Raw genomic sequence first — 14,258 nt, 5'->3', positions numbered from 1 at the left:
CGCTTCGCGGGCCGCCGGGCGGAGAGGGGAGGGCGGGCGCGGGAAGGTGGGCGGCTGTACAGTTGTGACGGACGCGGGTTTCCAAGGAGCCAATAAACGCCGTCCCGGAGCGCACGCCTCGGCCTCTCTCTCGCGCCGCCCCCGACGAGCCCCGGGCCCGCCCAGCTTGGGGCGCCGGGCGAGCCGACGGGGTTTGGCCGCCCCCGGCACCCGTCGCGGCCGCTTCCGCCCTTCCCTGCGCCCGACCCGCGAGGCCGCCGGCCGCCCCGGCCCCGGAAGTAGTCGGCCCGGCGGCCGGAAGTGACGCGCGGCCGAGGCGCGGAGGAGCCGCGGAGAAAGCGCAGCGAAGGCGGGTAGGGAGGGGGCAGGGGCGGGGGGCGGGGGGCGGGCAGCACCGAGGCCGGAGACCCCTGCCCGGCCGCGCACGCGGGGCACCGGGGTCCGGCCGGGGGGGTGGCGGGTGGCGGGCGCCGGGCACGTGACCGGGGTGGTGGCGGCGGCGGCGGCGGCGGCGGCGGGCGGGCTTCCGCCTCGGCCCGCCCGGCGCGACCCCCCTGAGCGCCCGCCTCCCGGTAGGCCCGGTCCGAGGTCTGGCAGTCCGTGGCAGAGCCGGGCGCCCACGGCCCGAGCGCCCCCGGCAGCACCATGCCCGCGCTCCTGGAGCGCCCCAAGCTTTCTAACGCCATGGCCCGGGCGTTGCACCGACACATCATGATGGAGCGGGAGCGCAAGCGGCAGGGTGAGCTGGGTCCGAGCGGGAGGACACCCCGGGCGGCAGCGCTCCGCCGGGGCCGGCCCCCACCCCGGGCGGAGCAGCGCGCCGCGGCCGCGCGGGGGAGGGATGGGACGGGGCGGCCCCGCCGGTGGTGGGAGCTGGACGCCGGGTCTGAGCTCCAGAACCCTTGGGGCGGGAAGGACCTTGGAGAGCACCTAATCAAGCCTCCCTCCCTGTCCCCTCGGGAAGGAAAGAGCCGTTACCGAGGGGCAGAGGGAGCGCTGTGATAATCGGGTTTTGCAGGTCCTCGATCCCTGACACTCTAGTATTCTAACCACCTTGCCGTCTTCCCATTCTGCTTCTCCAGAGGAGGAAGAGGTGGACAAGATGATGGAACAGAAGATGAAGGAAGAGCAAGAGAGGAGGAAGAAGAAGGAGATGGAGGAGAGAATGTCACTAGAGGAGACCAAGGAACAAGTAAGCGGTCCCTTGATCTGTCCCAGCTCTTTCCTCCCTTGGCTCTCCTGCCTTCAGCTCCAGTCCCCACCCTCCGCAGATCCTGAAGTTGCAGGAGAAGCTGTTGGCCCTACAGGAAGAGAAGCACCAGCTGTTCCTGCAGCTCAAGAAAGTTCTACATGAGGAAGAGAAACGGAGGCGAAAGGAGCAGAGGTGGGATTGGAGAGCTAAAAGTTGGGGCAGAGTGTAACTGGGATCTGGTTAACACCAGATCGGTGTCTAATGGCAGAAGAGGGGGCACTTGTCCTCGTCCTTGATTTTGACCTGCCCGCCTCCCCCCGCAGTGACCTGACCACTCTGACGTCGGCCGCGTACCCGCAGAGCCTGACGGTTCACACAGGAACTCACCTCCTCAGCATGCAGGGTGAGGAAGGCCCCGCGGGGTGGAACGCGCCCTCCTGGGGCTCGCAGCCACCCACTTCAGCCTCACGAAGCCCCTCTCCCTGTCTAGGGAGCCCTGGAGGACACAGCCGCCCAGGAACCCTCATGGCGGCCGACAGGGCCAAACAGATGTTCGGACCCCAAGTGCTTACAGTAAGGAGTAGGATTGAGTGTGGGGCGCACTGGTTTTCTCGGCTACTTCCACGCGGACCCAGGCGCCTCCGTGAACCGAGCGTCCAAGTCGTGAGCGTTCCGTGACGCTTGACCGTATTGTGGAAAGCGGGGCGTAGGCGAGGCGCTTGGGGTTCTGCCTCGCGGTGGACGGCACCAGTGAGCGCTCTCCTCCCTCCAGACGCGGCACTACGTGGGCTCGGCAGCTGCCTTCGCAGGGACCCCGGAGCACGGTCAATTCCAAGGCAGCCCTGGCGGGGCCTACGGGACCGCTCAGCCCCCACCCCACTACGGACCCACGCAACCGGCCTACAGCCCCAGTCAGCAGCTCAGAGGTGAGCGGTGGGAAGAGAGGGAGGCGGCCGGTCCCCAGGCGGCTGGGAGGAGGCCCGAGCGCCTGAGCCCCTGCCTCCTCAGCACCTTCGGCGTTCCCGGCAGTGCAGTACCTGTCTCAGCCGCAGCCCCAGCCCTACGCGGTGCACGGCCACTTCCAGCCCACCCAGACAGGTGAGGCCGCCCGGCGCCGCGGCCCTGGCCCCCTGCGTCCTCCCTGCCTCCCCTTCCCGGGCTCTGCTCACCCCGCACACCCCTCCTTCCTTCCCTAGGCTTCCTCCAGCCTGGCGGTGCCCTGTCCTTACAGAAGCAGATGGAACACGCCAACCCGCAGACCGGTTTCTCCGACTCTGTGAGTATGGAGTCTTGGGAGGTCCAGGGCAGCGCTCTGCCAAGGGGCGCCCCGGGCTGCCTCAGGTCCTGACTCTCTTCTCCACAGTCCTCCCTGCGCCCCATGCATCCCCAAGCTCTGCATCCAGCCCCTGGACTCCTTGCCTCTCCCCAGCTCCCTGTGCAGATGCAACCGGCAGGAAAGGTAAGGATGGGAATCCCACCCGCCCGAAGCCCTGCGCTTCCAGGGAAAGCAGGACCGGGTAGGAGAGGCGGCCCCCACCCCTCCTTTTCCCCCTCTCTGGGGGGTGGCTTGGAGTGCGGAGGGTGCGTTGAGGGGGAGGGCCACACCGACAGAGCCCCCCCTTCCACCACCACCAGTCGGGCTTTGCAGCTACCAGCCAGCCTGGCCCTCGGCTCCCCTTCATCCAGCACAGCCAGAATCCGCGATTCTACCACAAGTGATCGTCAGATTTTATCTTCAAGCTCACACCCAAACCCCGCCACGGGTGAGGGCCCCTGGTGTGTCCCAGTCTAATAAAATGTACCTGCCACCACCCCAGCTGCTGTGTCACCTCTCTCTGGGCCCAGGCCAGGGCTGCACGGGTAAGGAGTGGTGGGCAGGTCACAGGAGGACGGTGGGTGGGTAATGAACTCAGCAGCAGACTTCAGTGTCGTGGTTTCCAGCTTTACGTTCTAGTCAGCAAACACCCATTTAATTCAAAGAAGCAACTGAGTTGGGGCCTTCATATTAAACTTTTAGTTTTATTCAGGTTTGATTTTAACAAATGTGTCGGGGAGAGAGCCCACAGGGAAGGGTGAAGCCCATGGGGGCAGGGCCCTCCCAGATGCCTGAGGAGGGGGCAGGTCCCCTCCCCTCTCCTCCTCTTCCCTCCCCAGCTAAAGGTATTTGGGGAGAGACATAGGCAGGGGAGGGGGCTGGTCCCCAGTCTGTGGGGTGGTGCTTGGGGTAAAGGGCCATGGGGAAACAAGGGACCAGAGCAGGGATGAGTGGGGGGAGGGCACAAGGACCATTTGCCAGAATCCACAGCTTTCTGATTCCAGATTGAATTTAAAAAAAAAAAAAAAAAAAAAAAAAACCAAAACCAACCCACTAAACCACAAGCAGCACCCGCCCCCTCTCCCCTACCAGGGCTGTAGTGTAGGGGGAGAGAACAGGAGGGCAGCTTCGCCAAGGCCGGGGGGTCACTCACTCCTGGCCGAGGGAGCAGGAGGAAGGGCAGGGGCTCCCCGACAGATTGAGAGCGTGTGGAGGAAACCAAAATAAAACGTCAAATAAATCGTGGAGGAGGAGAAGTCCAGCCAAGGGCCCACCAGAGCTGGGCCAGGCTGGGGGAGGGGGCCTCTGCAATCTCGAGGATCACCGCTGCCACCACTGCCACCCTGGGGGGGGGAGAGAGAGCGGGTGAGGCAGGACGACACCGTCCCCAGGAAGGAAGCCCGGACGGTCAGGGCTCGAGCAGGTTTTCGGTGGGGACGACAAAACGTGGGCTGGGCCAGGGGAGTGGGTCACCTTCACCTGGGAGCCAGTTATTTTGCCATGGCCTTGATTGCAACAGCTGCCTCCTCTGTCATGGCAGACAGCACCGTGATCTGCGGGCGCAAAGGGGAGAGTCAGAGGGGAGCTCCGGGCAGAGGCGCAGAGGGTGCAGCTGGGCCCGAGGCGGGGGGCAGCGTACCAGGATCTCTTCTCCACAGTCATACTTCTGCTCAATCTCCTTGCCGAGATCTCCCTCGGGCAGACGAAGGTCCTCTCGCACCTCCCCGCTATCCTGGAGCAGTGATAGATACCCATCCTGGATGCCGATCAGCTGCGGGCAGAGAGGGAAGGAAGCGCCCGGTTGGCCCACGAAGGTGGAGGATAAAGGGCCTGAGGACAAACAGGGGCGGCCAACTCCGCGTTGTCCTGCTCCCCCCTCCCAGCATAAGCTCCTCTGGTCAATCTGCCCCCCCCCCCCCACCAACCCACCAACCCACCTACGTACCTGGAAGTCATTCCTTTTGATGTTGGGAACATCCATATTATGAGTTGACGGGCAGATATCTTCGTATTTCTTGCCAGTGAAGATGTCAATACCAACCAGGTGAACCTGTACGTATGCATCACATGAAAGAGAAACCCAACCGAACTGTAGGGTGGAGAGAAAGGCATGTGCTACCCCCTGTCGGGGGAAGTCAGACTACGCTGTTAGGGCAAAATCAGGGAAGGTGGAATCAAGCCAATGGACTCAAACACTAGATAAAGCCTCTAGCAAGAACTGGAAGCAGAGAGACTCCCATTGAGGTTGGGTGACTAACCAGGGAAACCATGGGGCAGGCTTGGGACGGCCAGTTACCCTGAGCTACGGGAACACTGACCCAGGAACCAGGGGGGAGGGGGGGAGGGAGTCTAGGTAAAACCTTCGAAAGAGCGTCTGGACATCCGCATAAAAGGCGCAGAACTTAGGAAAACAAGAAGGAACGAGAAAAGAAAAGGGCGGAAAGGAGGACGACTTCAGGGAGAACTATGCCATAGGAAATAAGAAAATCAGGAGAGACCCCAGGATGAATGCTAAGCCAACAGAAGACAAACCAACTAGGGACCAAAACCCTAAGAAATCCAACAAGGATGGACCAGGTCAAGTTTTCGAGGGAAGAAAAACCTTAACTGACATGGAAAGCACTAGCAAGAATGTTAGGACCCAAAGAAGCAAGAGGCCGGCTCAGGGAACTCGGGGGGGGGGGGGGCAGGCAGAGACTCGGTGACACCGCATCAGAGACCAAAGGGAAAGCTGGTGCGGAGCGTGGGGCAGCAAGGTGGCTCGGAGGCTCAGAGCTATGCCGGCGCCCTCCAGGAAAGGCTGCCTCCGCTATTAGGCCCGGAGAAGCCCCAGGAACAAAGACTCAAGGGAAAAGAGACAAAAACGGAAAGCCACGAAGGAAGGAGCAGCTGAAAAGAGCACCTGGAGAAGTGAGAGACTCACACGAGGGTGGGGAAAGGGAAGGGTCACCAAGGAAGAGCCCAAGGCCTCCCAAAGGCACAGGTGAAAGGGGGCCAGGGCTGAGGGCTGAACGCAAGGAGATGGACGGGAAGCCAGCGCTAAAGGAACGGAGAGGGCCGGGACTGAGGACAACCTGCGGGGAGTGTGGGGAAGGCACGATGTGGAGAGGTCAAGTTCTAACCTTGGCATGGCCGTGCTTGCCGGTCTTGGAGGTAGACATCTCCACGATCTTACATGGCCGGCCTTTGAGCACCACAAAGCCGTTCTTACGTAATGCTGAGCACTGCATTGGGAAGGTGGCTGAGGCCCCTGCATCTCCTGTCTCGAAGTCCAAGTCATCTGCCATTTTAAGAGGCTTCGATTCCAACTAGAGTCAAAAAGAAAACCCGAGCCAGTCAGGATGGAGGTCAACAGAGGTCTCAATCTACTTCACTCCTCCCTGAAAACACGGCTTCATTCTTCCCACAGCCCTTTTCTTCCATCATCCACCTAAAAGAGAAGCGACGTGCCCAGGTTAAATACCGATTGGGACCACAAATATTTAAGAACTGGTGCGTGTCTGGGAGCGGAGGGGGACAGAAGCTGGACCCCCTAGCCCAAATGAAAGCTAAAGGGGTGGCTTGGGAAAGCAAGGCTCCAGGCAGTTAGGATGCCCAACCTGGGAAATGGACAAGGGCCTGATTCCTGGGAGGGGGAAGACTCAGGTGTTACTTGCCACTGAAACCAACCACCCCTCTTCCCCACTCACAACCAGGGCTATAATTAGGTGAGCAGCCATGAGCCAGCAAAAGGGCGGGGCTATCGTGGGGTGGGGGAGAGGGGAGGGTGGAGACCGGAGGACAGGGCCCCACCCGTCTCTGTTACACCCCCCACCCTATCCACACACGAGCCAGTCATTGGTACAGGAAACCACAAGGCCTCTTTGGGGGATTCCCGCCTCTCCAACGTGCATTTGCAGACACAGCCGAGGGAGAGAAAGTAAAGTTGTTGCTAACTTTCCCCCCTGCCGAACACCTCCATCTCGTTTCCCAAAGGGAACCCAGGAACCCGGCCTCTCCGCGAGGGCCCTCCCCCTTTTCCCAGGATGCACCAGGCCTGTCGGCTTTTCAGGCCGGGCCTGTAGGCTCAGCGGAAAGTGGAGGGCTGGGGAGTGGTGAATGACAATAAAATGAAAGCAAAAGGCTGGTGGGAGTGAGTAGAGTAAGTTCTGCGGGGCTGGCGGCGTCAGCGTTCCCGAGCCCGACACCGCGGGCAGGAAGTGACAAGGTGAAGAGCACCGATCTCGGCGGGGAGCTCTCCGCCCGGGACGTGAAGGCGCCGTCGGCATGACCCACAGGAGTTGGGCCGCCGTCCAATCGCCCGGGATCTCCCCGTGCCCCAGGCCACCCAGCCAGGGAGAGCGCTACTTACACCTGGCGGGCCGCCTCACTTCACATGAGTCGGGGGGAGAGCGCCAGGGGCCCATGCGGCGGGGGAGCGCTAACATATGCCCGCAGCGGGCTCTCCGGGCTCATCGGGACCCGGGCCTCGCGCTTCTCCCCCTCCCCAAAATTCCAAGCTCCCTTGGGCGCCCGCGAGGACCACCTCTCCCCGCGCTGGGGGGTTGCCGGCTCCCGCCCACCATGTGGCCTCCCGGGGCTTCCGGTGGCCGGGATCTGGGGGGGAGGGGTCCCCGCGCTGCCATGCGGCCCCCGTCCACGTTCGGCCATGAGGCCTCCGACCCCGAGGGGAGCCTCCGGTAGGGGACACTTCCGGTGCCGCCGGCACCCCCTCCCCAAAGGCCGCGCCAGGCCGGAGCCACGCCGCCTCCCCTCCCCCCCGGCCGGCCGCCAACCCCCCCCACATGCCCTCTCACCGAATAGCCCCCTCCCCCACCTCACGTGGCCTCGCGGCGCCCGGTTCTCAACGGCCCAGCTCCCCTTGCCCCGGCGGGCCGATCTGGCCCCCGGCCCTCGCCCCGGCGTGGCCGCCCGGCGGCCTCTCCCGCGTGGCGGCCTCGCGACTCGCCGTCCCCCGCCCTGCGTCGCTCCAACGTCACCCGGCCGGCCCCAACCGTCACCCCGCGCGCCAGCCGGGGCGCGCGCCCGCGCCTCTCCGCACCTCGCGCGGCTCGCGGACCGAACCCTGTGCGGCGGCGGCCGCCGCCGCTCCCCTCTGCCCCCTCCCCGACCCTCGCGCAGTTCCATCTCCACTCCCAGGCCCACGCCAGGGTTCCGCGCACGCGCGCCCTGCCGCTCTCACCTCGCGCGAACGCACTGACTCGACCCCGTCCGCTCGCCGCGAGCCCAACCGCTGCCCCCGAGCCCGCTACCGCCGCCGCCGCCGCCGCCTCTACCGCCGCCGCCGCTGCTGCACACGGGTCTTAGTACGCAGGCGCCGACTCCCCACTGACCAACCAAGCAGCCCTGTGACAGCCGCGCAAGCGTGCTATCTATCCCCCTCCGCCCTCCACCCCCGCACTGCGCAAGCGCACAGAACCTCCCCGAGCTCCACCCTCCCTCCCACCTACCCATCCAATGACGCGTATGCGTGACCCCGCCCCTCACAAACCCCGAGCTCTTCCCACCCGTAGGCAGTGCGCAGGCGCACCCGGTTTTTTAAGCCCTTCAACCTCCTCTTCCCTTCCCGTGATAGACCACTAGCCCTACCGGACAGGACTTGCGCCTGCGCAAAGAAGAGCCCTGCACTCCACACCCTCTGAAGGAAACGCCTCGGCCTCAAAGCGCATGCCTGATGGGAATCCTGACCGCCCCTTCCACCTCAGACGTCGCCTGTACGCCGGGCGTTGAAAAGACCACGCCACTGTATCGCTGGTCTCGGCTAGGACGCATGCGTCTGGGGAACGCCCCACCTCGGCTTTAACTGGACTTAAACGACTCACACGTTTCAGAAAACTTGCACTGCGGGGTGGGCCCCTCGTCTCAAAGCCCATCCCCCCTTTCCACACATGCGCGGGAGGGCTCTTTCCGCTCACACTTCCTAGCGCGCTAGTGTGGTCGGGTTACCGCCCATCTCAGCTTCACCGCTCTGCGCGGCCGGCCGCCGCTCGGCCATAGAGTTCCAGCCGCGAGCTAGAGCGGCCGCGTGGCGGCCACCATCTTGTGGAAGCCCTGGGCCGCCTGGCCGCCTGGGGCGGCCGGAGAGCTGCGGCGAGGGTTGCGCGGCCTTTCTCCCCTCCTCTGCCCCCGGCTGCAACCTGCCGTGGCCAAAACAGGTGTGTGCGAGCGCCCTTAGGAGGAACTCTGTAAAGACGAGTGGCGCGTTAAATTCCACCGGCGTTCCCTAAGCCCTGGCAGAGGAGCGTGAAGCGGGAGACAAGCAACTTCCCCGGCGGCCGCCTCCCCCGACACTCCGTAGTCCCCTCCCTCCAGTTTCCAGGTTTCCAAACCTGAGCCTGGCCGAACACCCGGGCTTGGAAGCCCGCGCCGGGATCCGTGGAATCCCGGGACGCGGCCGATGTGCACGCCCTGCACACACCGGCTTGCATGGAGAAAAGCTGATGGTGCATGGTCCTCCATCACTCCCAGTTCCCTCCACTCTACTGTCCGAAATCTCTACCTCTTCCTGAAAAAAGCAAAAACAAGCCCGAAAGCAACCCCCAACTGCCTGGGCGCATTGTTTAAAGCCCAAACCTGCTCTTCTCACAGATGTATTGTCCCTAGGACCCAACAACTCCACTCCTAGGTTATGCACCAAATCGTTAAAGACAGGTGCTCGAATCTTCGCGGGAGAGTATGTACAGTGGCGCTCTTCACAGCAGCCAAAGGGTGGAAACGACCCAAATATCCACCAACAGATGAATGGATCGAGTGCGGTCTATACCTGTCATGGAATATTATTCAATCACAGAAGAGGAATGAAGTACTAAGATGGCTTCAACTGCATGAACTTCAAAAATACCATGCTAAGGGAAAGAAGCCAGTCACTAAAGGTCACATATCCTATGATCTGAATGATACGAAATACCCTACGATTTGAATGATAGGAAATATCCAGAATAGGTAAACCCCTTGAAGCAGAAAGTAGATTGGTGGCTGCCAGGTGCTGGGCTGGATGAGGGGAATGGGTATGGGGTTTTATTTTAGAGTGATGAAATGTTTGGGAATTTTTTTTTTTAAGGTTTTATTTATTTATTTGACAGAGAGAGACACAGCGAGAGAGGGAACACAAGCAGGGGGAGTGGGAGAGGGAGAAGCAGGCTTCCCGCTGAGCAGGGAGCCCGATGCGGGGCCCGATCCCAGGACCCTGGGATCATGACCTGAGCCGAAGGCAGATGCTTAACGACTGAGCCACCCAGGCGCCCCAAAATGTTTGGGAATTAAATAAAGATGGTGGTTGCAGAACGTTGTGAATGCACTAAATGGCACTGAATCGTTGATGTAAAAAGTTTTACGTCATGTGATTTCCACCTCAATTTTAAAAACTCATACAGGAATGCTCAAAGCAGCATTATTCATAATAGGCCAAGAGCGGAAACTACCCGAATGTCCACCAACTGATGAAAGGATAAATAAAATATGGTATATCCATACAATGAAATATTACGCAGCAACAAAAAGGATAAACCTTGAAGCATTATGCTCAGTGAAAGCCAGTCACAAAAGACCACATAGTACATAATTCCATTTACATGAAATGTCCAGAATAGGCAAATCCACGGAGACAGAACATGGATCAGCAGTTGCCCAGTGTTGAGAGGTTAGAGGGAAATGTGGACACGGAGAGTGGCTGCTCGTGGGTATGGGGAAAGGGGCAGGGGATGACTTTTAGGGTGAGGAAAATGTTCCAACATTGATTGGACCGATGGTCGCATTCTTCAGATGTTAAAAAACACTGAATTATACGCTTTAAATAACTGAATTGTATGGTATGTGAATTGTATCTCAATAAAGCTGTTACTTAAAAAAAAGTACTGTCATGTTCGTACAGCCATACCTCACGTGCGTAATGTGCCCGTCCTCACTCGTTCATCCCCGAGACGTTGGCGAAGCGTCCGAGCTGACCTAAGGCGCAAGTTCCACATACCCCAAGGACGCCGAGTGATGACAACCCCAAAGAACTTCCATTCAAACTGAAAAAGGCACAAATCATCTTGATAGAAGACTGAGTTATACACGCTCAGGGACAGAAAAAGGCAAAATACTGTATAGGACTGTAGAGAGATGAGATTTCGTACCTGGGCGAACCTCCCTAGCACGGCATGTATGGGGTCCCCACGATCCAGGGTAGAGTCCTCAGCTCCGCCAGCCCTAACGTTTTATGTTGCCAGTCAAGTCACTTCTTGAGGGAACCTTTCCTGACCTACCAGACTAAGTCAGCTTCTCATGTTCTGTGTTCTCGCAGCAAATATTACAGCATCTGCCACGTCCTGTTGCTATCCATTTATTTGTGTAATGGCTTTGCTAATGTCTGGATTTCCCCTTTAGAATAGAACCTGTATCAAGTTGGGAACCTGTCTATTCTGTTCATTACTGTGTTCACAGCTCCTAAAATTGTGCCTGGCAAATATTTGGTACACTGGAAAGATCCATTTATTGTTGCATAAAGGTGCACCTGGCTCAAGCTAACCAGACTCACAATAGATGGACCAAAAAGTGGCAATATCAACTTCTCTATAAATGGGTTGAAATGGCAAAGGGCAACAGAACATTTATTTCGTCTGGTCCATCTCTCCTTTCTTTTCTATAAGAAAAATCTAGTCCAGGGACCTTGAAATCAGGCAAGGGGATTAACTGCATGTACTTCATAACTAATACATTACAGCTCTAAGAGCATAGTGCATTTGTCTTCAGTGTGAAAGAGGCCAGTCTGTCTCCCCTTCAAAAAGAATCCTGTAGGGGCGCCTGGGTGGCTCAGTCGGTTAAGCATCTGCCTTTGGCTCAGGTCATGATCTCAGGGTCCTGGGATCGAGCCCCATGTCAGGCTCCCTGCTCTGTGGGGAGCCTGCTTCTCCCTCTGCCTCCCTCTCTCTCTCTCTCTCTCTCTGTCTCTCATGAATAAATAAATAAAATCTAAAAAAAAAAAAGAGAGAGAGAGAGAGAGAGAGAATCCTGTAGGGGCAACTGGGTGGCTCAGTTGGTTAAGCATCTGACTCTTGATTTTGGCTCAGGCTTATGATCTCAGGGTTATGAGACTGATCTCAGGGTCTGGCTCCATGCTCGGTGGGGAGTCCGCTTGAGATCCTCTCCCTCTGTTCCCCCAACTCACTCATTCTCTCTCTCTCTCAAATAAATAAATAAAATCGTTAAAAGGAAAAAGAAGAAGAAGAAGGAGAAGGATAATAATAATCCTGGAACAGTGATAATCCTGGGTCAGAACTCCCCTAAAAATTATTGGAGAACCTCTCTGGCTTTTTTTTTTTTTTTTCTTTTTATGATTTACATACAGAGCGTCCCCCTTTAGGTCCCATAGAAGTTTCTTTCTTGAGAACTGATTTGAATACAATTGATCAGATCCTATTTTAATGGCAATTCACATTTCTTTCCCACCTTCTGGGGTTACACCCACTCAGCAAGATGAAAATGCAGACATTCGGGAAGAACTCTCCAGGGACCATTCTGTAGATTTTCCTTGGTTTTGGATGCTGTCCTGGCAATCCATCTCATTATTTTCTCATTTCTTTCTCAGAGGGTAATCATCTGGAAGGCACCCATGTTCTGTTGAGAAAGAAGTTTGCCAAATAAGTTTATATCTACTCTGGGAGACTTTCTAAACCTCCTATTTTGAAATTTGTTACGGTTGATGAGTCTACCCTGACACGCCGTGATCACCCAGAGTCTAGTTTACGATAGGGCTCACTCTCGGTGTTGTACATTCTTTGGGTTTGGATGGATGTGTGATGACCTGCGTCCACCATTATAGTACCACACAGAGTAGTTTCCTGCTCTAAAAGCTCTGTGTGTCACCGATTCATTCTGATCCTCCGCCCCCACGGCTGGTGTGAGCTCCCCAGAGCCCAGCGGCATCAGCGACTGCCATTGCCTTGCCATTAGCTGCAAGAGAAAAGACCCTGCTCCTCTGCACGGATTCCAGACTCCATGATCAGGTCCAGGCCTCTGTTTCCCCCACTCCACCTCTCGTTTGCAACGTCTGGCCTCAAGCCCGAACCACTGATGCGACTCTCTTTCTGTCTTCACTCTGCACATTTTCCTTTACACCTTTGCCCTCACTGCTCCCCTTCTCTGGAATGCCCTTTACTCTTTTATTTATTTATTTATTTTTAAGATTTTTATCTATTTATTTGACAGAGAGAGAGCACAAGCAGGGGGAGCAGCAGAGAGAGAGGGAGAAGCAGGCTCCCGATCAGCGGAGAGCCCGACGCGGGGCTCGATCCCAGGACCCTGGGATCATGACCTGAGCTAAAGGCAGATGAGACGCTTAACCAACTGAGCCACCCAGGCGCCCCAGGAATGCCCTTTACTCTTATTTCTACCTTTCCCCCAGATTCCACCCATGTTTTAAGGTCCAGTTACTAAAACACTGATTTCCTCAGGAACTCCCAGACCAAACCCTCATTGCTTGCTGTCTGAACCACATGACAGATTCCTGAGGTCCTTCTTACCTCCAGTCCCTCCCTCCTTCAGCCCATCTCTCACTGTCTTCGACCATCTTGATCTAGCACTACTCTGTATAGAGTACAGAGAACCACCTTCCCTATCCATCAGTGCTGTCCTGCTAAATTTTTTTTTAATTTTATTTATTTGACAGAGAGAGACACAGCGAGAGAGGGAACACAAGCGGGGGGGTGGGAGAGGGAGAAGCAGGCTCCCCGCTGAGCAGGGAGCCCGACGCGGGGCTCGATCCCAGGACCCTGGGATCATGACCTGAGCCGAAGGCAGACACTTAACGACTGAGCCACCCAGGCGCCCCTGTCCTGCTAAATTTTTAACACCAGTTCTGGGTAGAGGGACCCCAAGATCAGCACACAGCATTTGCCAGTTTCCATGGCTGTAAATACTTCCATCACGGCCAGTTGCAAGCTACCAGTAAGACAGTACTGAACGTGTCATTAGGAAGAGATATGCACAGGGACGCCTGGCTGGCTCAGTGGGTTAAGCGTCTGCCTTCGGCTCAGGTCGTGATCCCGGGATCCTGGGATCGAACTCCCGCTGAGCAGGGAGCCCGCTTCTCCCTCTGCCGCTCCCCCTGCTTGTGCTTGCTCGCTCTCTCTCAAATAAATAAATAAAATCTTTTTTTTTTTTTTTTTTTAAAGATTTTATTTATTTATTTGACAGAGAGACAGCGAGAGAGGGAACACAAGCAGGGGGAGTGGGAGAGGGAGAAGCAGGCTTCCCGCGGAGCAGGCAGCCCGATGCGGGGCTCGATCCCAGGACCCTGGGATCATGACCTGAGCCGAAGGCAGACGCTTAACGACTGAGCCACCCAGGCGCCCCAAATAAATAAATAAAATCTTAAAAAAAGAAAAAGATTCCAGGATCCTAAGGATCTTGGGAAGCCAGCTCAGAGTCTGATGGACTGTGCATGTAAGTCTCAAGCCAAGCTGGGCTTGGGAAGGTGGGTGGGACTGGGATTGAGGACAAACCTTCTATTTTTAGTACAACTTGTTCTCACAGAAGGGCAAGGGGCTCCAGGTGTGTCAAGAGAATGATGAAAAAGACAGGGGGCGCCTGGGTGGCTCAGTCGTTGGGCGTCTGCCTTCGGCTCAGGTCATGGTCCCAGGGTCCTGGGATCAAGCCCCGCGTCAGGCTCCCTGCTCAGCGGGAAGTCTGCTTCTCCCTCTCCAGCTCCCCCTGCTTGTGTTCCCTCTCTCTGTCAAATAAATAAATAAAATCTTAAAAAAAAAAAAAAAG

The 14,258-nt window shown here is 57.6% G+C and overlaps 2 protein-coding genes across 6 annotated transcripts; one reads left to right on the top strand and one right to left on the bottom strand.

The window, feature by feature from the left end:
• The first annotated feature begins 293 nt into the window (after positions 1-293).
• Positions 294-3,555, top strand: GPS2 (G protein pathway suppressor 2). Of its 2 annotated transcripts, none has more exons than XM_032432107.1 (11): positions 294-353; positions 577-739; positions 1,083-1,192; positions 1,272-1,384; positions 1,516-1,595; positions 1,683-1,765; positions 1,965-2,118; positions 2,222-2,290; positions 2,389-2,468; positions 2,556-2,651; positions 2,828-3,555. In XM_032432107.1, the coding sequence occupies exons 2-11, from the start codon at positions 646-648 to the stop codon at positions 2,909-2,911; spliced, it is 963 nt and encodes a 320-aa protein (XP_032287998.1). In that variant the 5' UTR covers positions 294-353; positions 577-645; the 3' UTR covers positions 2,912-3,555. The 2 variants fall into 2 exon arrangements, with proteins under 2 accessions (XP_032287998.1, XP_032287997.1); XM_032432106.1 differs by having other exon boundaries at positions 2,201-2,290.
• Positions 3,192-8,967, bottom strand: EIF5A (eukaryotic translation initiation factor 5A). Of its 4 annotated transcripts, none has more exons than XM_032432109.1 (6): positions 8,837-8,967; positions 5,630-5,815; positions 4,453-4,557; positions 4,147-4,278; positions 3,981-4,060; positions 3,192-3,850 (listed from the first exon to the last, which is right to left on the bottom strand). In XM_032432109.1, the coding sequence occupies exons 1-5, from the start codon at positions 8,954-8,956 to the stop codon at positions 3,998-4,000; spliced, it is 606 nt and encodes a 201-aa protein (XP_032288000.1). In that variant the 5' UTR covers positions 8,957-8,967; the 3' UTR covers positions 3,192-3,850; positions 3,981-3,997. The 4 variants fall into 4 exon arrangements, with proteins under 4 accessions (XP_032288000.1, XP_032287999.1, XP_032288001.1 ...); XM_032432108.1 differs by having other exon boundaries at positions 3,987-4,060; positions 8,837-8,963; XM_032432110.1 differs by lacking the exon at positions 8,837-8,967 and adding an exon at positions 7,690-7,874 and having other exon boundaries at positions 3,987-4,060.
• Between the last annotated feature and the right edge of the window lie 5,291 nt (positions 8,968-14,258).

The sequence above is a fragment of the Phoca vitulina genome, unplaced genomic scaffold (genome assembly GCF_004348235.1).
Source record: "Phoca vitulina isolate PV1807 unplaced genomic scaffold, GSC_HSeal_1.0 scaffold47, whole genome shotgun sequence".
Lineage (NCBI taxonomy): Eukaryota > Metazoa > Chordata > Mammalia > Carnivora > Phocidae > Phoca > Phoca vitulina.
The sequence above is the reverse complement of the archived record's forward strand: the minus strand, read 5'-3'. Positions and strand labels throughout refer to the sequence as shown.